Source organism: Cibotium barometz, chromosome 24, assembly GCF_041138505.1.
Source record: "Cibotium barometz isolate CiBa-2024 chromosome 24, ASM4113850v1, whole genome shotgun sequence".
Classification (NCBI taxonomy): domain Eukaryota; kingdom Viridiplantae; phylum Streptophyta; class Polypodiopsida; order Cyatheales; family Cibotiaceae; genus Cibotium; species Cibotium barometz.
The window spans coordinates 36,535,647-36,557,522 of record NC_141069.1 but is presented as its reverse complement, the minus strand read 5'-3'; the positions used below and the strand labels follow the sequence as shown (position 1 = coordinate 36,557,522).

The window sequence follows — 21,876 nt, the reverse complement described above, 5'->3', positions numbered from 1 at the left end:
TGTTTTCATTCATGATGAAAAAAAAAAAAGCCTTCCTTTTAAGTGGAATAAAAAACTAGGTAAGAGATCAAGGCATAAATTACTAAAGTAGTTCTTGTCTTTGTCATTCTTGGAGTCTCTTTTACTCCCGATGTGACCACTCTCCTCACCCTATAAGTTTTTACAGGTCTTTCCATAGTGGGTTCCACCCATCTCATACAACATTCTTGCACCGATATCTCACCAAAAATCTCCAGTGAATCTGACAAAACCACATTTTCCACCCTGTCTGGTTCTCATTAACATTTTCGTTCAAGTTCTTGCAACCAAGGGATGCTCAGGATTCCTATACTCCCTTAAAAATTTAATGGATGTATATAGTTATCTACTCTGCTGGTGCGGGTACTTCTAGGGTACTTCTCCTGTGACTGCTGACAGGTTTCAACCGACTAAGCTCATGCCCAACTCTTCTTTGTTCCTAGGTTCCTACTTGATCATCTCTTACAGCTAATCACCTGTGACTCAAGGTCTCTTGGCCATGCCATAGAGCTTTAATAATTGACATAGCTGCACCGCATATACAAAAGCTGTGTGAAATTGGAGTTCTAGAGGGCAAGCAAGGTCTTGACTGGATAGCAAGATACCATTCTAAATCAGCTTTGGGCTTTTAAATTCTCCAGTAGAGCTTCAAAAGAGTACAATGGGCAGTACAGGCTGGGTGCCTCAGAGGGCATTTCATACGAATAACTGAAAGCTTCAACAAGACCTTTTTTCTATTTGTTTGTTTGGATTTGTCAATAAATCAAATGTACCAATGTGATCCTGCCTAGGGAGATTGGTGTATCAGCACAAGTTGCTTAAAATCAATACCCTAAGTAGAAGAAAGAAGGGAGAGGATTTTAGGTGCGGTACTACACGTTGCCCTAGGGACTGTGGGGCAGTCTTTCTCATCTGCTTTAGCTCAACCATATCTACTCATGTTCATGATGTGCATGTGTAAATTTTCATCAACCATTTATAATTTCAAGCTTGCTCCATGATAAAGGAAGTAGTAGTTGCACATGCTCATAAAGAAAAAGTAAATTTGCTTCGTAAGGCTTCAAAACCATAGCATGAGCAAGAAAAACAGCTCTCTAAGAGCCTTCAAGAATACTCTATGCTTCTATAACATTAGTTATTGAGCAAGATTACTTTTGCCTGATATTAAACTTGTATGGAGCTCCCTGGAATCATCAAACTGAGCAGCGCAGCTTGGAGACTTGTCCTGGATAAATTTTAGTCCCAGCTTCAAGAGATGACTCCTAAGTTACAGGATTACTCCACTTGATCTCAGCATTGACCGCAGTTCTACATGAAGCTTTTCTACTTCATTGATGAGTGGTAAGCTGGGTGCCGGATTAAAATCTGGCAAGTCTTCTTTCTTATTGGGATCTTCAGTGGTAACAATAGGAAGAACAGCATCATTTAGGCTCATTTCCGTCCTAGATTTAGGGGTGCTGATTTCACTGATATCACGGTAGAAAAGACGCAGTGCTTCGTCGGATGAGATTGAAGATAATGCTGCTAGTGATAGATCAACTTGCATCCTAGCACTGTCATCTAGCAGCAGTTTCTGCACAGATTCTGGCAAGGTTGTAAAAGCACTGCAGAAAGCAAGAAAAAATGTTACAAAGTTGCTGCAGCATTAAGAAAAACCATTAGAAAATACTAACGAGTCCCTACTATCTTGTCGATTTCAATAAAAATTAACAGCTCATAAGCAAAGCACAGTGCTGAACAAACAGATGACCTATCCAGACAATTCTGCCAAAGCACCAAAACAAGATTCAAACCATGACTTGATCTCAAAACAGCTACCCATCTATCCTTTCCTGAAAGCTCCAAAAACCTTGATTTTGACTTCAGTTCCCAGACTAGGATTCTTTAAAAAAACCGTCAGTTGGGCTCAGTCCATCCACTACCTTTGCCCTCACATCAACATGGAAGCAGAATAGTTGGAAAACCTGCAAAGATGAGAGGCACCCCTCGGTGGAGGCCCCGTGTCTCCATGTGTGTGTGTGTGTGTGTGTGTGTGTGAACAGCCCTTAAAAAGACTAGTGTTCTAGTAACGAACACACTCTTATAAGTGGATAAGATAAGTGTGACATGTGGCATTCACTTATGAGAGAGTGATATTTGTATGGGTCAATAGAAAAGGCTGCAAGCCTACAAAAGCATTGTACTTGGTGAGTGATGTTGGAAAGTCACGGCCTGGCCGTCTACATATACCACATGCATAGTGCCAGGGATAATGACATCATACATAAATAATAGAAGACTAGGGCCATTATCATCCCTCCTCCTCCAATTTTCGTGGCTTGGAAGGGATTAGAATGGTGGAGGTTAAACGCCCAGTAGCGTGAACACTACTGGGATGGGTAGCCTCCTGGGAAGTGGCCCCCAATTTTCAACATGCTATCAGAACCAAGGAGGGCATGTTGGGATTTGTTAACGGAGCTAGGCGACTTGCCGATTCCTCTTGGTGGAGCTGAATGAAGGCCGAATGCGTGTACGACTAAGAAGGCTAAGTCATGCTGGGTATGCCCGGAGGAATCACTACCTGGCGGGCATATGCTAGAATAGCCGGGTGACATCTCTGTGAGAGTAGGCAAACCTCTGAGCCAAGTGTCGTCAGAGCCTCTGGGTACCCTAGTCCTAGCCATCGAGGGAGGGTGTTGGAAAGTCATGGCTTGACCGTCTACATACCACATGCAAAGTGCCAAGGATAATGAGATCAGACATAAATAATAGAAGACTAGGGCCATTATCATCCCTCCTCAACCAATTTTCGTGTGGCTTGAAAGGGATTAGAGTGGTGGAGATTCAGCGAGATGGATAAACACAGTTTGCCTTTGATTTTATCGCGACGAACCTTGCTGAAATGGACTGTACAACCCTGTTTTCAGCCCAAAATCTTGCCGGATAGGTCACCCTAGGTGTAGAGAAGGGTGTCCTATTGCTTGCCTTGAGTTTAGGACCTTTGGAGCATCAGAAACCAGCCCCTATGCTTGATGTCTAACAGTCGACTAGCCCCGGAAGTGAGCCATAAGTAGTCGCTTGCACCAGAGATGAGAGATGAAGAAGGTGCCTAGGTCTGTAGCACTCATAGTAGCAAAAAATCAGCCCTTATGTAGCCCTGGAGGCAGTCAACTAACTCCAACAGTCTTGGCCAGCATGCAAATTGACACCTATCCAAACCCTAGAGTGTCCAACACTCCAAAAACTACCAGAAGTAGGGTGCCTAGCTGATCATGACTCCTCTTGCCCAGATTAGCAACTCATGGAAGCTAATCATGCATGTAAAATGCCCATGCCTGAGTAATAGCCAAGTTTCATTAAAATTTTGGTCCAATGGATGTGAACATTTATAAACTATCCACCCAAATTTAAGTGTATGTGAACACCTCCACTCTTAAACCTTAGTATAATAAAATATAAGCTGTAAATTGAGTTTAGGGTCACTTACCACTTACAAAACACATAAGACCACTGCCTCAATCCCAAACGGGTGTGCACACGCGTCCACAGGTTTCCAAGCGTCCCCGGAGTCCATGGACAATCACATGTAGAAATACCAAGCAACTAAAACAAGTCATTCATGCATGTCTAGTCACACAAATGCTTTATGCGCAATATTCTTGATTCCATCTCCCAACTTATTTGTCTTGTACAAAACCTTTCTCGGGCATCACCCATACAAGTACGACCAGGGTGTCCACCCTTCTACAAGACTTCATCACCATGCGAGGAACTCACACAAAGGTATCTACCCTTCCATGAAGCCCTTCCACATGTACTAAGCCATTCCAAAAGAACTCACACCAAGATATCAATCCTTCCAGGGAGCCCTTCCACATGTAATAATCCATGCCAGGACTCACACCAACTATCAACCCTTCCATGGAGTCCTTCCACATGTACTAAAGTATGCCTAGAACACACACTAGGGTCTATGCGTACCCTTCCATGGTGTTCCTTCACGTGTGTATATTCAAGAATATATGATTCTTACAACCAATGAAAATTACAAAAGCATACAACTAAAAGCCAATAATGGGGTTTTGATCTAGCAATTGAGTGCACATGGTACAAGCACAAGCTTAGGTGCACAATCCACTTGAACATTGGTAGTGTATCCACCGTAGAAAAGACACCCCTAAGAATGCCAAGCCAGCCATGTTTTCATTCATGATGAAAAAAAAAAAAAACCTTCCTTTTAACTGGGAAAAAAAACTAGGTAAGAGATCAGGGCATAAATTACTAAAGTAGTTCATGTCTTTGTCATTCTTGGAGTCTCTTTTACTCCCGATGTGACCACTCTCCTCACCTTATAAGTTTTTACAGGTCTTTCCATAGTGGGTTCCACCCATCTCATACAACATTCTTGCACCAATATCTCACCAAAAATCTCCAGTGAATCTGACAAAACCACATTTTCCACCTTGTCTGGTTCTCATTAACATTTTAGTTCAAGTTCTTGCAACCAAGGGATGCTCAGGATTCCTATACTCCCTTAAAGATTTATTGGATGTCTATAGTTATCTACTCTGCTGCGGGTACTTCTAGAGCACTTCCTTGCCATGCAATGTGACTGCTGACAGGTTTCGACCGACTAAGCTCATGCCCAACTCTTCTTTGCTCCTAGGCTCCTACTTGATCATCTCTTACAGCTAGTCACCTGTGACTCAAGGTCTCTTGGCCATAGGGCTTTAACAACTTACATAGCTGCACAGCATATACAAAAGCTGTGTGACGGCCTGTACACAGAAAGTTACAGACAGCTTAGATTTCATGAGGAGCTCTCTACAGAATTAAAATTGGAGTTCTAGAGGGCAAGCAAGATCTTTATTGGATAGCAAGATCTTTATTGGCTTTTAAATTCTCCAGTAGAGCTTCAAAAGAGTACAATAGGCAGTACAGGGCTGGGTGCCTCAGAGGGCATTTCATACGAATAACTGAAAGCTGCGAAAAGACCTTTTTTCTATTTGTTTATTTGGATTTGTAAATAAATCAAATGTACCAATTGTGATCCTGCCTAGGGAGATTGGTGTATCACCACAAGTTGCTTAAAGTCAATACCCTACGTAGAAGAAAGAGGGAGAGGATTTTAGGTGCGGTACTACACGTTGCCCTGGGGACTGTGGGGCAGTCTTTCTCATCTGCTTTAGCTCAACCATATCTACTCATGTTCATGATGTGCATGTGTAAATTTTCATCAACCATTTATAATTTCAAGCTTGCTCCATGATAAAGGAAGTAGTAGCTGCACATGTTCATAAAGAAATAGTAAATTTGCTTGGGAAGGCTTCAAAACCATATCATGAGCAACAAAAACAGCTCTGTAAGAGTCTTCAAGAATACTCTGTGCTTATATAACATTAGTTATTGAGCAACATTACTTTTGCCTGATATTAAACTTGTACATGACTGTGGCAACTTTGATATGGAGCTCCCTGGAATCATCAGACTGAGCAGCGCAGCTTGGAGACTTGTCCTGGATAAATTTTAGTCCCAGCTTCAAGAGCAACTCATAAGTTACAGGATTACTCCACTTGATCTCAGCATCGACCGCAGTTCTACATGAAGCTTTTCTACTTCATTGATGAGAGGTAAGCTGGGTGCCAGATTAAAATCTGGCAAGTGTTCTTTTTTACTGGGATCTTCGGTGGTAACAATAGGAGGAATAGCATCATTTAAGCTCATTTCCGTCCTAGATTTGGGGGTGCTGATTTCACTGATATCACGGTAGAAAAGACGCAGTGCTTCGTTGGATGAGATTGAAGATAATGCTGCTAGTGATAGATCAACTTGCATCCTAGCAGTGTCATCTAGCAGCAGTTTCTGCACAGATTCTGGCAAGGTTGTAAAAGCACTGCAGAAAGCAAGAAAAAATGTTGCAAAGTTGCTGCAGCATTAAGAAAAACCATTAGAAAATACTAACGAGTCCCTACTATCTTGTCGATTTCAATAAAAATTAACAGCTCATAAGCAAAGCACAGTGCTGAACAAACAGATGACCTATCCTGACAATTCCGCCAAAGCACCAAAACAAGATTCAAACCATGACTTATCTCAAAACAGCTACCCATCTATCCTTTCCTGAAAGCTCCAAAAACCTTGATTTTGACTTCAGTTCCCAGACTATTATTCTTTCAAAAAACCATCAGTTGGGCTCAAGTCCATCCACTGCCTTTGCCCTCACATCAACATGGAAGCAGAATAGTTGGAAAACCCGCAAAGATGAGAGGCACCCCTCAGTGGAGGCCTACGCTAGCACAGGCAATGGTGCAGAATGTGGCCCTGTGTCTGTGTGTGTGTGTGTGTGTGTGTGTGTGTGTGTGAACAGCACTGGATATTACCAAAAAAAAAAAGTGTGTGTGAACAGCCCCTAAAAGGACTAGTGTTCTAGTAACGAACACACTCTTATAAGTGGATAAGATAAGTGTGACATGTGGCATTCACATATGAGAGAGTGATATTTGTATGGGTCTATAGAGAAGGCTGCAAGCCTACAAAAGCATTGTACTTGGTGAGTGATGTTGGAAAGTCACGGCCTGGCCATCTACATACCAGCCAAGGATAATGAGATCGTACATAAATAATAGAAGACTAGGGCCATTATAATCCCTCCTCCTCCAATTTTCGTGGCTTGGAAGGGATTAGAATGGTGGAGGTTAAACGCCCAGTAGCGTGAACACTACTGGGATGGGTAGCCTCCGGGGAAGTGGCCCCCAATTTTCAACATGGTATCACAGCCAAGGAGGGCATGTTGGGATTTGTTAGCGGAGCTGGGCGACTTGCCGATTCCTCTTGGTGGAGCTGAATGAAGGCCGAATGCGTGTATGACTAAGAAGGCTAAGTCGTGCTGGTATGCCCAGAGGAATCACTAGCAGCATATGCTAGAATAGCTGGGTGACATCTCTTTGAGAGAAGGCAAACCTCTGAGCCAAGTGTCGTCAGAGCCTCTGGGTACCCTACGTCCTGGCCATCGAGGGAGGGTGTTGGAAAGTCATGGCTTGACCATCTACTTCTGGGGCTAGTCGAGTGCTAGACATCAAGCATAGGGGCTGGTTTCTGATGCTTCAAAGGTCCTAAACTCAAGGCAAGCGATAGGACACCCTTCTCTACACCTAGGGTGACCTATCCGGCAAGATTTTGGGCTGAAAACAGGGTTGTACAGTCCATCTCAGCAAGGTTCGTCGCGATAAAATGAAAGGCAAGCTGTGTTTATCTATCTCCCTTAGTCTCCACCACTCTAATCCCTTTCAAGCCACACGAAAATTGGTGGTGGAGGGATGATAATGGCCCTAGTCTTCTATTATTTATGTATGATCTCATTATCCTTCGAACTTTGCATGTGGTATGTGAGCCATAAGTAGTCGCTTGCACCAGAGAAGAGAGATGAAGAAGGCGCCTAGGTCTGTAGCACTCGTAGCAAACAATCAGCCCTTATGTAGCCCTGGAAGCAGTCAACTAACTCCAACAGTCTTGGCCAGCATGCAAATTGACACCTATCCAAACCCTAGAGTGTCCAACACTCCAGAAACTACCAAAAGTAGGGTGCCTAGCCGATCATGACTCCTCTTGACCAGATTAGCAACTCATGGAAGCTAATCTTGCATGTAAAATGCCCATGCCTGAGTAATAGCCGAGTTTCATTAAAATTTTGGTCCAATTGATGTGAACACTTTATAAACTATCCACCCAAATTTAAGTGTATGTGAACACCTCCACTCTTAAACCTTAGTATAATAAAATATAAGCTGTAAATTGAGTTTAGGGTCACTTACCACTTACAAAACACATATGACCACCGCCTCAATCCCAAATGGGTGTGCACACGCGTCCACAGGTTTCCAAGCGTCCCCGGAGTCCATGGACAATCACATACAAAAATACCAAGCAACTAAAACAAGTCATTCATGCATGTCTAGTCACACAAATGCCTTATGCGCAATATTCTTGATTCCATCTCCCAACTTATTTGTCTTGTACAAAACCTTTCTCGGGCATCACCCATACAAGTAGGACCAGGGTGTCCACCCTTCTACAAGACTTCATCACGATGCGAGGAACTCACACCAAGGTATCTACCCTTCCATGAAGCCCTTCCACATGTACTAAGCCATGCCAAGAACTCACACCAAGATATCAATCCTTCCATGGAGCCCTTCCACATGTAATAATCCATGCCAGGACTCACACCAAGGTATCAACCCTTCCATGGAGTCCTTCCACATGTACTAAACTAGCCCTTCCACATGTAATAATCCATGCCAGGACTCACACCAAGGTATCAACCCTTCCATGGAGTCCTTCCACATGTACTAAACTATGCCTAGAACACACACTAGGGTCTATGCATACCCTTCCATGGTGTTCCTTCACATGTGTATATTCAAGAATATAACACTGATTCATACAAAGACCGAGCCAACATACATGGGATGGGGCTCATAATTGTTCACCTGAGGTTTTAGGAGTACTATCCTTTGATTCTTACAACCAATGAAAATTACAAAAGCATACAACTAAAAGCCAATAATGGGGTTTTGATCTAGCAATTGAATGCACGTGGTACGAGGACAAGCTTAGGTGCACAATCCACTTGAACATTGGTAGTGTATCCATCGTAGAAAAGACACCCCTAAGAATGCCAAGCCAGCAATGTTTTCATTCATGATGAAAAAAAAAAAAAGCCTTCCTTTTAAGTGAAATAAAAAACTAGGTAAGAGATCAGGGCATAAATTACTAAAGTAGTTCTTGTCTTTGTCATTCTTGGAGTCTCTTTTACTCCCAATGTGACCACTCTCCTCACCTTATAAGTTTTTTGTCAAATCCCCACCGGATCTCCTCGTGGAACGCTCCTGGTACAAGACTCGAATCATGCAAACAAACAAACAACAAGGGGATGCAGGCTTGACTCACCTCCCAACCATGACAGCCGTGGGCAAGCTCACAATCTTGGCTGTCCCCACCGAGCCACGAGCTGAGCTAACTAGGTTGACGTACCGACCAATCTCCACCTCGCGACGTCCCACACCATCACGAAGCTACCCTTGCGGGCCTCGAGATTGCTGCTAGCCTCGGCTGCGTAAAGCAAGTGCACGTCTACACTAGATCCAGACTCCAAACCATAGAGCTCTCACAAATCATGCGAGACTCTCTATATGACTAATGACTAACCTTGGCCACCCTTTTATAGGCTCTTGGCCGGTCATCGGGCGTCCACACTTGGATGCCCACCCGTCCATACTTGGGTGCCCGCCCGTTAGTCTATCCCTAACTCAGCTCGCCAATTAGCCTGCCTAGCTCCAAGCTTCCCTAAACCTCGAAGCTAGTCTTGCGTGCGTGTAGCACACGGCAGATACACACTGTTTATATTACGTACTCCCCTTCCTCTAAGAGCTCACTTCTGAGCTCACTAAAAAGCTAGGGTAATCTCTCTGAAGAGTAGTCAATGTCTCCCATATAGCGTCCTCCTCAACACAATCCTTCCACTTGATCTTGTATTACGTGATAAGCGTATTACACAATCTTCTTTCACGAAATCCAAGAATCTTTTCAGGTTCATGCGAAACAAATGTCATGTCCTCGGCATCTATAATTTCTTGAGGAGTAACTAACTGGTCTGTTCTACCCAGTACTTCCTTAAGTCTACTGACATGAAATACAAGATGAACTTTCACATGAGAGGACAAATCCACTTCATATGCAACTGAACCAATCCGTCGTGTAATACGAAATGGTCCACAGTATCTAGGGGATAATTTCGGAGATTGACCTATCCGTAAAGTCTCGGAATCTTTCGGAACTTGCAAATACAGCATCGTTCCTTCAAAGAACTCTCTAGGTGAACGATGTCTATTAGAATAAAATCTGTCTCGGTCTTGAGCACTTCTAATAGATTCCTTTGCAACTTGTAACATTTCTTGCATATCTTGCAAAAAATTACATGCTGCATCATGCTGAAGTCCTGAGAATCCTACTGTAACAGGTGATCTAGGTTGAAAACTATACATAAGCATGAAAGGACTAAAACCTGTACTCGTATGCTTAGTACTGTTATATGCAAATTCTAACATAGGAAGATAATCCTCGCATGAACTCTGTCTTTTGGATACATATGCCCGAAGCATATCCTCCAAAATCTGATTCACTCTTTCTGTCTGGCCATCAGATTGAGGATGATCTGAGGAACTCAAATTCAAAGTTGTTTCCAACTTCTCAAAAACAAGTTTCCAAAAATCACTATCACTGACTATGTCCTACGGTAACCCGTACAGTCTAAACAATTGCTCGATAAACTGCCGTGCTAATTGCGTAGCTGTAATAGTCTTCCGGATTGGTAAAAATCTAGCCATTTCTGTCAAGCGATCTACCACAACCCAAATAGAATCGTGGCCTTGATGTGTTCTTGGCAATCCGGTAATAAGATCCATGGAAATACTTTTCCATTTATTACCTGGGATTTGCAAAGGATGCAACAACCCAGCCTGTCTAAAGCATTCAGCTTTATTTGCCTGACAAATTTGACACTTGAGAACATAATCTTCTACATACCCTTTCATCTTTGGCCAATAAAAAGTGTGTTTCACTAACGATAGCGTCCTGTGTATCCCAGGGTGTCCAGCAGAAGGAGAAGGGGTGTCGTAACACTCCTTAAGAATCTTGGACCTAAAGTCCGGGATCTGTGGTACACAAATTTTGTCATTACAGAATAGTAAACCATTCCGAATCATCCACTGGCCTCCTGCAGCCTGAATGGTAGACTGCTCAATCATTGAGTCTTGGTCAATCGATGAGCTCCCGTCTTGAATCTTCTGCCAAAATGGACCAAAATAACTATCAGTCCTGCAAAGCCCTCTCAATGACTGAAATAAGTCAGTAGAAATCTCGGTGAACGACAAAGTATTCACCTCTCTAATTCGACTAAGCGCATCTGCAACACTATTCATGTACCCTTTCCGATAACGGATCTCAAAATCAAAATCTTGCATTAACTCAGCCCAACGAGCTTTCCTTCCTCTCAAATCATCCGCATCACACACATACTTGATTGACTGATGGTCAGCCAATACCACAAACTTGGAGCCATATAAATAATGTCTCCAAACCTTGAGAGCATGAATCACAGAATAAAGCTCCTTCTCAAGAATTGGCCAACGAGATTGAGTGTCGTCTAGCTTTTTACTTTCAAAAGCAACAGGTCTACCATCTTGAAATAGAGGAGTCCCGATGGCATAGTCATTGGCATCAGTTTCAAGAACATAAGACCGACTAGGATCGGGTAATGCTAAGATAGGTGCTTCCTTGACTTTATCTTTCAAAAGTCTGAAGACCATATCCAAATCGTTATTCCAAGTAATAGGCTGATTTGACTTACGTCCACGACCTTTCAATAAGTCGGTCATCAGTAGTGTGAGCTGAGAGTACTCCCGCACAGATTTCCGAAGAAAAACAACAAAACCGAGAAAAGAACGAAGTTGTTTCACTGTGCGCGGTATAGGCCAGTCCAGAACCTTCTGAACTCGATCATAGTCAATGCTCAATCCATCTCTAGTGATCTTGTGTCCCAAGCAAATGATGTCTGTCATAAAAAACTCACATTTACTTAACTTAGCATATAGTCGATTCTGTCTTAAAATAGATAAGACAATCGTGAAGTGTCTAACATGATCCTCTCAAGAGTACGACTATATATCAAAATATCATCTAGGAACACCACCACAAATTTCCCCAAATGTTCACGAAAAAGATCGTTCATCATTTGCTGGAAAGTGGCTGGAGCATTGGTTAACCCAAAAGGTAATACGAGAAACTCGTAATGACCATACCTAGTCCGAAAGGCAGTTCTTTCGACATGTCTTTCATGAATACGTATCTGGTGATAGCCAGTACGTAAACCTATCTTCGTAAAATATTTCGCTCCTGCTAACCGATCAATCAGGTCATCTGATCTCTAGGGAGAGGATAACGGTTCTTAATTGTTAGCTTATTCAATCTCTTGTAATCTATACACATTCTCCAGGTGTTGTCCTTCTTTCTCCTAAGCAACACACGTGCACCCCAAGGTGATTTACTTGGACGGATCTGGTCCATCCTCAAATAATCTTCGAGTTGTTTAGCCAACTCATCTTCCTCAGCTTGGCTCATCCTGTAAGGTGAAATACTGACAGGATGGGCACCAGGGATCAAATCAATACGATGATCTACTGCCCAAACAGGTGGTAAACCCGATGGCAGTTCCTTAGGAAATACATCTTGAAACGAATCAAGTATCTTCTGTAATTCTTTGCTTTCAAACACACTTAATTCATTGACTTCCATGGAAGGGATGAGAAATGAAGAAAGTGGAATCAATACACAATGGAAAGCGGTATACAAAGAAGAATCCATTATATTTCCAAAATCAACTGTATTTACAAGAGGTCCCTGAGAGGGATGTATACAATCACCTAAAATACTATACTGGGTGTTCCTATGCTGAAAAGAAAAAATATGACTAGACCAATCTATCTGCACTCGAAGAGTCTTAAACCACTCAATCCCTAATAATAACAAGTCCACATTTTCTAGGTACATAATATAGCATTCCAGAGTATCTTTGTAGTCCTGAATTTGAATTGGTAGCATTTCCACCTTTCGATCCCATACTTGCCTTCCCGCAGGTAAGCGTACCTCATAGGTATGATCGCTGGGTGTCATATCAAGACTCAATTTCTGCACAAGTTTGTAGCTAACAAAATTATGTGAGCTGCCAGGGTCTAGAAGAATGTGAATTCTATAGCCATTCACTTCTCCATAAACTCGGAGAAGATCATGCAAGCCAAATACTTTAGAGTTGAACAGACAATCAGAACATGTACTAGAGTGAGAAAGTGCAGTAACTGACGTACCTGTCAAAGACAGTTGATTAGCTGCCTTTGGCTTGCGTCCTGCGTTGGTCTTTGCACCCTTTTGCTTCGGACACTCGTTACGCATGTGTCCTTTTTCTTCGCAGATGAAACAACGTCCCTCCTTCTTGAGCTTTAAAGCCTTAAGGAGTCGTTTCTTCTTCGCTGGTGTCGAACTTGAATTCTTCGAAGGTTGGTCCGAAGACTTTCCTTCAGTCGTGTTAGCTATAGGTGCGGAGAACTTTCTTTTATGCTTGTTCCCTTGCTCGGTAACGGGTTTAGACTTGGAAGAGACCATTGTATCATCATAGATACGAGCTGAATGAATGGCCTCGTCCAATGTTTTGCATTTGTTATTTTTAACTTGTAAACGGTATGAGTCTAGTAAAGAGCAGTGGGATCCATCTTTGTAGCTTTCATTTGCAAGTCCCTAAACTTCTAGAGGTAGACCTCATAAGTGAGGTGCTGCGAGGTCATGGTCAAAGCTGTAAACCGGGCAACAACATCATAATCATCCTCTTTCTTGAGGAGTTCCTTCTTGAAGACATCTTCGAATTGTGCCCAAGCTATTGGCTTAGGATTGAGTTTCTTCCACCAAAGCTAAGCTTTGCCTGAGAGGAAACCTGCTGCTAACTGGATCTTTTTTCCATCATCATATGGATGAAACTGAAAATGGACCTGCCACTTATGTAGCCAAGTATCCACGATCTCCTTGGTATGCTGCTTTTGTTCGCCCCGGAACGGTTCCGGAGTAATGTTGGGGCCTAAAGCAGAGGCCAAGGTATCCATACCCGAAAGAGTAGAGAGGGTAGTAGTCAAGAGAGAGATGGAGTTTTGCAAGGCTTGCATCTGGGCGGCAATTTGTGCCTGACGTTCCGAAGAAGAAACTTAGAGAGCAACTTTGTACTCTTGGAAATCTGATTTTGACACATAATCGTCAAAAAGATCGGCATCGCTATCTTCCGTAGCCGGCAAGCCTTCGCGTTCGACAAGGGGCTCCAACTCCAATCCTTGGATCGACATCGTGAAGAGGACAAGTGGAGAGAAAATTCGATCTTTGCACAATAAAAGTGCGAGGAAACTTGAGAGCTTGAGAGCTTGAAAACTTGAGAGATATGTGGCAAGAAGCCCACTTAAGGGGTTTATACAACCTTCCCCAAAAGCAACTTGAGCTTTTGCTTTTGTGTTTATATATATATATATATATATATATATATATATATATATATATATATATATATATTCTGTTTTCTTTTTTAAAAAACACCTTTGAACCTTAGGGGTCTTTAAAGTCTTTTTAAACAAAAAGTTTAATCTAAAAAAAAAAACAAAAGCACCGAATGCTTTTCTGGATTTCTTTTCCCCTCGAATTAGAGCCACCGTCGCCAGTAAGCCTACGTTGCTGCCGAATGCGTTTCTGCCGGCGCCTGTGTTCGCACAAGTGGCCTGCGCCAGCCTGCACCAGCCTACTCCTAGCTTGGCCGCCTGGCTGCGTAGGCTTAGGCGGCTGTCTACGTAGGCCTAGGCGCCCGCCAGCAGGGCCGCCTAGGTAGGCCTGGCCAGCTGCCAGCCTAGACTGCTTAAATGCCTGTCCGCTTGCAACGCCCAGTAGCCCACGACCAGCACTGCCACGATTCAAATCATTCATATCTCTCTTCGCTCTCTCTCTCGCGTTCAACCAAAAGCAAAAGTGCTTTTTTTCTGTTTTCTCACAGGACTCGTTCATGCGACTGCACAAGCATCTTCAACCTTCTTCTTGCAAAGCAAAACACCCTACCATCTACCTACACCCTCATCACGGGTTTCTTTGATGAAAAAACACATACTATCTGGAAAAAAACAGTAGCATGCATAAACAAAACAGCAAGCTTCTTGAACACATACCTTTCTTCGACCTCATCTTCTCTACCTACCGACTTGCTCGTTCACGAGGCACGCTCTGATACCACTGTCAAATCCCCACCAGATCTCCTCGTGGAACGCTCCTGGTACAAGACTCGAATCCTGCAAACAAACAAACAACAAGGGGGGTGCAGGCCTGACTCACCTCCCAACCATGACAGCCGTGGGCAAGCCCACAGTCTTGGCTGTCCCCACCGAGCCACGAGCTGAGCTAACTAGGTTGACGTACCGACCAATCTCCACCTCGCCACATCCCATACCATCACGAAGCTACCCTCGTGGGCCTCGAGATTGCTACCGGCCTCGGCTGCGTAAAGCAGGTGCACGTCTGCACTAGATCCAGGCTCCATACCATAGAGCTCTCACAAATCACGTGAGACTCTCTATATGACTAATGCCTAACCTTGGCCACCCTTTTATAGGCTCTTGGCCGGTCATCGGGCGTCCACACTTGGATGCCCGCCCGTCCATACTTGGGTGCCCGTTCGTTAGCCTATCCCTAACTTAGCTCGCGAATCAGCCTGCCTAGCTCCAAGCTTCCCCAAACCTCAAAGCTAGTCTTGCATGCGTGTAGCACACGGTAGATACACACTGTGCACATGACATTTTTAAAGGTCTTTCCATAGTGGGTTCCACCCATCTCATACAACATTCTTGAACCAATATCTCACCAAAAATGTCCAGTGAATCTGACAAAACCACATTTTCCACCTTGTCTGGTTCTCATTAACATTTTAGTTTTTAAGTTCTTGCAACCAAGGGATGCTCAGGATTCCTATACTCCCTTAAAGATTTATTGGATGTCTAGTTATCTACTCTGCTGCGGGTACTTCTAGGGCACTTCCTTGCCATGCAATGTGACTGCTGACAGGTTTCAACCGACTAAGCTCATGCCCAACTCTTCTTTGCTCCTAGGCTCCTACTTGATCATCTCGTACAGCTAATCACCTGTGACTCAAGGTCTCTTGACCATAGGGATTTAATAACTGACATAAATGCACAGCATATACAAAAGCTGTGTGATGGGCTGTACACAGAAAGTTACACACAGCTTAGATTTCATGATGATCTCTCTACACAGTTGAAATTGGAGTTCTAGAGGGCAAGCAAGATCTTGATTGGATAGCAAGATACCATTCTAAATCAGCTTTGGGATTTTAAATTCTCCAGTAGAGCTTCAAAAGAGTACCATAGGCAGTACAGGCTGGGTGCCTCAGAAGGCATTTCATACGAATAACTGAAAGCTTCGAAAAGACCTTTTTTCTATTTGTTTGTTTGGATTCGTCAATAAATCAAATGTACCAATGTGATCCTGCCTAGGGAGATTGCTGTATCAGCACAAGTTGCTTAAAATCAATACCCTAAGTAGAAGAAAGAGGGAAGAGGTGCGGTACTACACGTTGCCCTGGGGACTGTGGGGCAGTCTTTCTCATCTGCTTTAGCTCAACCATATCTACTCATGTTCATGATGTGCATGTGTAAATTTTCATCAACCACTTATAATTTCAAGCTTGCTCCATGATAAAGGAAGTAGTAGCTGCACATGCTCATAAGGAAATAGTAAATTTGCTTGGGAAGGCTTCAAAACCATAGCATGAGCAAGAAAAACAGCTCTGTAAGAGTCTTCAAGAATACTCTGTGCTTCTATAACATTAGTTATTGAGCAACATTACTTTTGCCTGATATTAAACTTGTACATGACTGTGGCAACTTTGATATGGAGCTCCCTGGAATCATCAGACTGAGCAGCGCAGCTTGGAGACTTGTCCTGGATAAATTTTAGTCCCAGCTTCAAGAGACGACTCATAAGTTACAGGATTACTCCACTTGATCTCAGCATTGACCGCAGTTCTACATGAAGCTTTTCTACTTCATTGATGAGTGGTAAGCTGGGTGCCAGATTAAAATCTGGCAAGTCTTCTTTCTTATTGGGATCTTCAGTGGTAACAATAGGAGGAACAGCATCATTTAAGCTCATTTCCATCCTAGATTTGGGGGTGCTGATTTCACTGATATCACGGTAGAAAAGACGCAGTGATTCGTCCCCAAAATCTTGCCGGATAGGTCACCCTAGGTGTAGAGAAGGGTGTCCTATTGCTTGCCTTGAGTTTAGGACTTTTGGAGCATCAGAAACCAGCCCCTATGTTTGATGTCTAGCAGTCGACTAGCCCCAGAAGTGAGCCATAAGTAGTCGCTTGCACCAGAGAAGAGAGATGAAGAAGGCGCCTATGTCTGTAGCACTCGTAGGAGCAAAAAATCAGCCCTTATGTAGCCCTGGAAGCAGTCAACTAACTCCAACAGTCTTGGCCAGCATGCAAATTGACACCCATCCAAACCCGCGCTAACATATTCTTTCAAGAGCTAATGGAGCACAACAGGCTTCTTAAGGTACAACAACAACACGCAAAAGAAAAGAAATAGCATCCTCCAGAGTAGGGTCCCCAAAATTTTCAACACATGCTTCTTCTCATGGAGAGACAAAAAAGATGGGAATTTGCTAAGGAACAGCAGATAGAGGAAGCCAAATGTAGCGAGGCTAAAGCAAGACCTTGCTGCTTCGTCTTTTTCTCTCTCTCTCTCTCCACTTCCGGCATTTCTCAAGTACATGACCACATTTCCAACAATTGTTGCATCTCTTCTCTCTAGTGTTTCCAAACATAGGCGAAATTTGCGGGCACAGAATTTGCAGGTCGGAATCTGCTAACAGAATCAACAGGTCGGAAGCTGACGTGGCATCAGCAAGTCAGAAGCTGACGTGGAATCACTATGTTAGAAGCTAACATGGAATCAACAGGACGACATGGGCTGACCCGGATTCTAGAGATCAGAGTCTGCAAGCAAAAGCAACTAACGCTAAATCTGCAGATCAGAATTTGCAGGTGGAAGCAGCTAACCTTGAATCTGCAACCCAAATGCCTAACACCGAAGGCCGTAGGCAGAATGTCGAATAAAAATCTAGAATCTGAATGTCGAATGCCGAACGCAGAGTGCCAAAGTGGAAGGGCGAACACGGAAAGCCAACTGCTGAATGCATAAAGCTAAATGCTCTGGGTCGTCGACCACCCTTGGGTACACCCAGCCAAGAAAGTAAACCCGGCCAACTACTAAATGCGAAAAGCTAAAGGCTGAAAGCTTGACTGCTGATTGCAGAAAGTTGAAGCCGAATGCTGAAGGTTTGAATGCTGAAGCAAAAAGCCAGAAGCCGAATGGCTGAATGCGGAAAGCTGACAGACGTAGAAGTTCGATGCAATAAGTTGAAAGCCGAAGCTTAAATGGCTAACCGGGCACAACCGAGACAGACACAGCTGAATGGCTGACCAGGGACAACCAACGAACGCAACTGAATGGCTAACCAAGCAAAAACCAACGGACGCAGAAGTCCAATCATAAAGCCGAAAGCCGAACGTTGAGTGGCTGACAGGGCAAAACCGACATACACAAAAGTCCAATGTCGAAAGTTGAAAGCCAGTACTAAAACAGCAACGGCAACAACAAACCAATAGAAATTGGTGGACACAGAAGTCCAATGCTGAAAGCTTCTTACTTGAGCTGTGTGTAGTGTGAGGGAATGCCCAGAATGTATGGCAGCATAAATGAATGACACCAATGTACAGAAGGAGGCAGAAAGCCTAAAACTATAGAAGGAGGCAGAAAGCCTAAAACTATGTAAAGTGCCAGATGACCGTACCCAAGATGTACAGCGATGACAACTAATGACACCAACAATGTACACAAGGAGGTAGAAACCCTAGATCTGTGAAAAGTGCGAGAGCTTACCCAGGATGTATGGCGACGTAAAGTAATGATACCACTGTACCACTTGCTTTGCCATTCAGAGAATAATGGCATGAAGCTATTGGCTCTGAAACCAAGCTCCAATACCAATGTTGGATGAGGGAGTAGATGATCTGCACACACACGCGCGCGCGCACGCGCACACAGTGACACACAGTCGTATCAAACTCAGAGAGCGAGAGACGAGATGTGATAGCTAGAAGTACTCGATACAACACAGGGTAAAAACCATTCACACCAGGACTTCCAGAGGCCAAAGGCTAATACCAGGCATGAGCGACATAGGTCATTTCAAGCCTTAGGTGTCAGAGCCTGTCACTTAACCTACTTGGAGAACAGTCAAGCATATAAGGCATAGCATAGCATGCATTTAGAAGCACTTAGGTCAAGCAAAGAAGATTGAGGCTCTAAGCCAGCCCTTGGGGGCCACAGCCTATGACTTGTGGGCCATCAAAAGCCACACAAAGAGGGCATCCAAGGGCTGGCCTAGAGCCTTAATCTCCTTTGCTAGACTCAAGTGCTTCTAAATGCATGTTGATGACTTACATGCTTTTGACTATTCTCCAAGTAGGTTAGGCTTGGAATGACCTACGTAACTCATGCCTAACATGTCCTTCCATATTTTTCTCCTATTTTATGGACCATTGATGTGGGTTCTCCACCCTTTTATGGAGTTTTTCACCTATTTTCAGGTCGTGTGAGGGAGTAGTCACCCAACTCATAAAGAAGCATATATATGTGCTACACTCTTCCTCACATTCCATCATTCCTTGATCGTTCTTGATCACTTTGGTGAGCACCTTCAGCCCTCTGCCTACGGAGTCCACTCCTCGCCTACAGGCTGGTTGTATCCACTCTTTTCTTGAGGATTGGTGCATCAGCGTTTTGCTGTTTTCTCTCATCTCTCTCTTGGAGCTTCAAAGTTTGTCATTTGTCTACATCTTTCCGAGCCCTCTGACATGGTATCAGAGCCTAGAGACGCACGCTGGTGGTTGTATACAGTGTTTCAAACCTGCGTTTTCTTCTCCGGAGGGGCAAATCTTCTTTTTTTGTGTTTTTTTCTCCTCTCTACTCTCTTTCTATCCCGCCTACCCTCCCTACAAGTGCAGAGAGCAGCTCTTGGGCTGTTTTGGTGGCTGCGTTTTTCAGAGGAGGTACATCATGGCAATAATCCAACCTCAGGCGGTTCAAATACCCACTCTTTCTCGACTTTTCCTTCAAATGCCAAGTTGGATGGCACAAACTACGACAACTGGAAAGTCATGGTGGAAGTAGTCTTGGAGACTTATGATCTTTTGGAGTTCATTACTCGACTGGTCCTCCAGCCCAAACCGGACACCACAGAGGATGAGGATACTATGAGGGAAAAAGGACGAAAGGACCAGATGTATGAGAGATCAAAGCAAAACAACACAGCATGAAATAGGTGAGTGAGTCTATATATAATGGTGAGCGAACATATGTACAAGAGGCCCTCTAATGTGAGGTGACTCTGAGTAGAAGAAGACCACTGCAGAAGCAAAGACGATGTCGAAGCTGAAGCACGGTCAGTGATGAAGGCTCGCGTCAATGTGAGGCAAAGGCACTCCGTGAGGTGATCGGTGTCGAAGGCTCACGTCGGTGGATGCAAAGGCACTCCGAGGTGGTAGTGAGCAGCGGAAGGGGTGTAGACTCTGGTGACAAGGGTGTTGCGGTACCTGAGTGATGATGAAGAGCAGAAAGGGTTGCTGTCCCGAGTGGTGTAAGCTCTGGTGACAAGGGTGCTGCAATACCTGAGGGGTGGCGAGAAGCAGAGAGGGCTGCCGTCCCGAGTGGTGGCGGTGCAAGCTCTGGCGACAAAGGTGCTGCAATACCTGAGTGATGGTGAGGAGCGGAGAGGGCTGCTGTCCCGATGAGGTGAGATGGTGAGCAGAGAGTGGGCTGCTGTCCCAAGATAGGTATTGATGATAAACGCTGAAGTGTTGTACTGTGTAGCAGAGAGTGGGCTGCTGTCCCATGAGCTGAGGAAAAACGCTGAAGTCCTCTACTGTAGCAGAGAGTGGCTACTGTCCCAAAGTGTGGCCTGATGTAAAACGCTGATGTACTGACCTGTAGAGCAGGGAGTGGGCTGCTGTCCCAAGGTGTGGCCTGATGTAAAACGATGTACTGACATGTAGCAGAGAGTGGGCTTCTGTCCCAAGGTGTGGCCTGATGTAAAACACTGATGTGCTGACCTGAAGAGCCGATGATGATGAAGCAGATGATGTGCAGTCCCCGGCAGCAACGACAGCAGCAGAAGTGTACCGAATATGTCTATGAAATGGTACAGCCAGTGAAGTGATGAGGCAAAGCTAAATATAGTATGTGAGGCTGCTGGTCGACCAGGCTAAAGGCTGTTGGCCAGCAGCAAAGACACAAAAAGAGGGAAAATCTAATAAATCTAGAAAAGTCCAGATAAAATTCCCTTTTTAGGGCTGGACAAAATGCCATTTTCAGACAAATACGAGGGATGCCCTTACGCACGAAGCTGCTCTAGGGGATCAGCTTAATGCTCGTGCTCGGTCATTCATTCTGCTGAACTCTCAACCCTCAGTCATCACTCGCATCAAACGGGATATCCATGCACATGTTGCTTGGAAGAGACTCTCCGACATCTGCGACCGCGGAAGACACCCACGAAGAGAGTTTCCCTGGAGCTTCAAATGTTGAAGCTTTCACCCATTTATTCTACTTCCATGTGGGATCACATCAACAAACTAGAGTCATTGCAATCTGAGATTTCTAGGTGCAAGGAGATTTCCATCGAGGATATATGGCCATCCGGCTACTTGCTCAGTTGCCCCGAAATATGAGAGTTTCTATTCTTCACTTCTTACCTCAAGACAAACAAAAACCATTACCTGGGATGAGCTGGTGTCTATGGTCCTTAATCAGGAGAGCAGATTCAGGGATTCTTCTTCAAAGAAAGGTAACCAAGCTTTCATTGGACAGAGAAGGGGGCAGCCTAACAAAGGCAAAGTTGGGGCACCTCCTTCTAAGGACTATAAGGACTCCAAGGATTCAAAGCCGAAGGGGTCTTCAACTTCTGATTCTTCGGGCAACCAGAAGGTTTGTGATTATTGCTCCAAACAGGGGCACTTAATGGCGACAATACGGAGTCGCATGCGGGATTTGGAATGGAAGTCAAAGGACAAAGGGGCAAGCTCATCCGCCAAAGTTGTGGAGGAGTCAGCTTTCGTCACCTTGATTGATCTCGAGTCTGAGACTCCCCCTCCAATGGTTGAGC

The 21,876-nt window shown here is 44.2% G+C and overlaps 1 protein-coding gene across 5 annotated transcripts in view; it reads right to left on the bottom strand.

Moving 5' to 3' along the window:
* Positions 1-1,051: 1,051 nt before the first annotated feature.
* The window catches only part of LOC147625246 (uncharacterized), a 33,679-nt gene continuing 12,854 nt past the window's right edge, over positions 1,052-21,876 (bottom strand). Inside the window, exons 4-5 of one of the 5 annotated variants that reach the window (XR_015268943.1) lie at positions 5,418-5,923; positions 1,484-1,622 (exon numbers count right to left, since the gene is read on the bottom strand). Coding sequence is in view for 1 of the 5 variants with exons in the window: in XM_086818522.1 (XP_086674648.1) it covers positions 1,286-1,622 (337 nt within the window). In the remaining 4 variants the exon portion in view is untranslated. Of the gene's footprint in view, positions 1,623-5,417; positions 5,924-21,876 lie in introns of all 5 variants that reach the window. The other 4 variants (XR_015268946.1, XR_015268945.1, XR_015268944.1 and 1 more) reach the window with 4 other exon arrangements.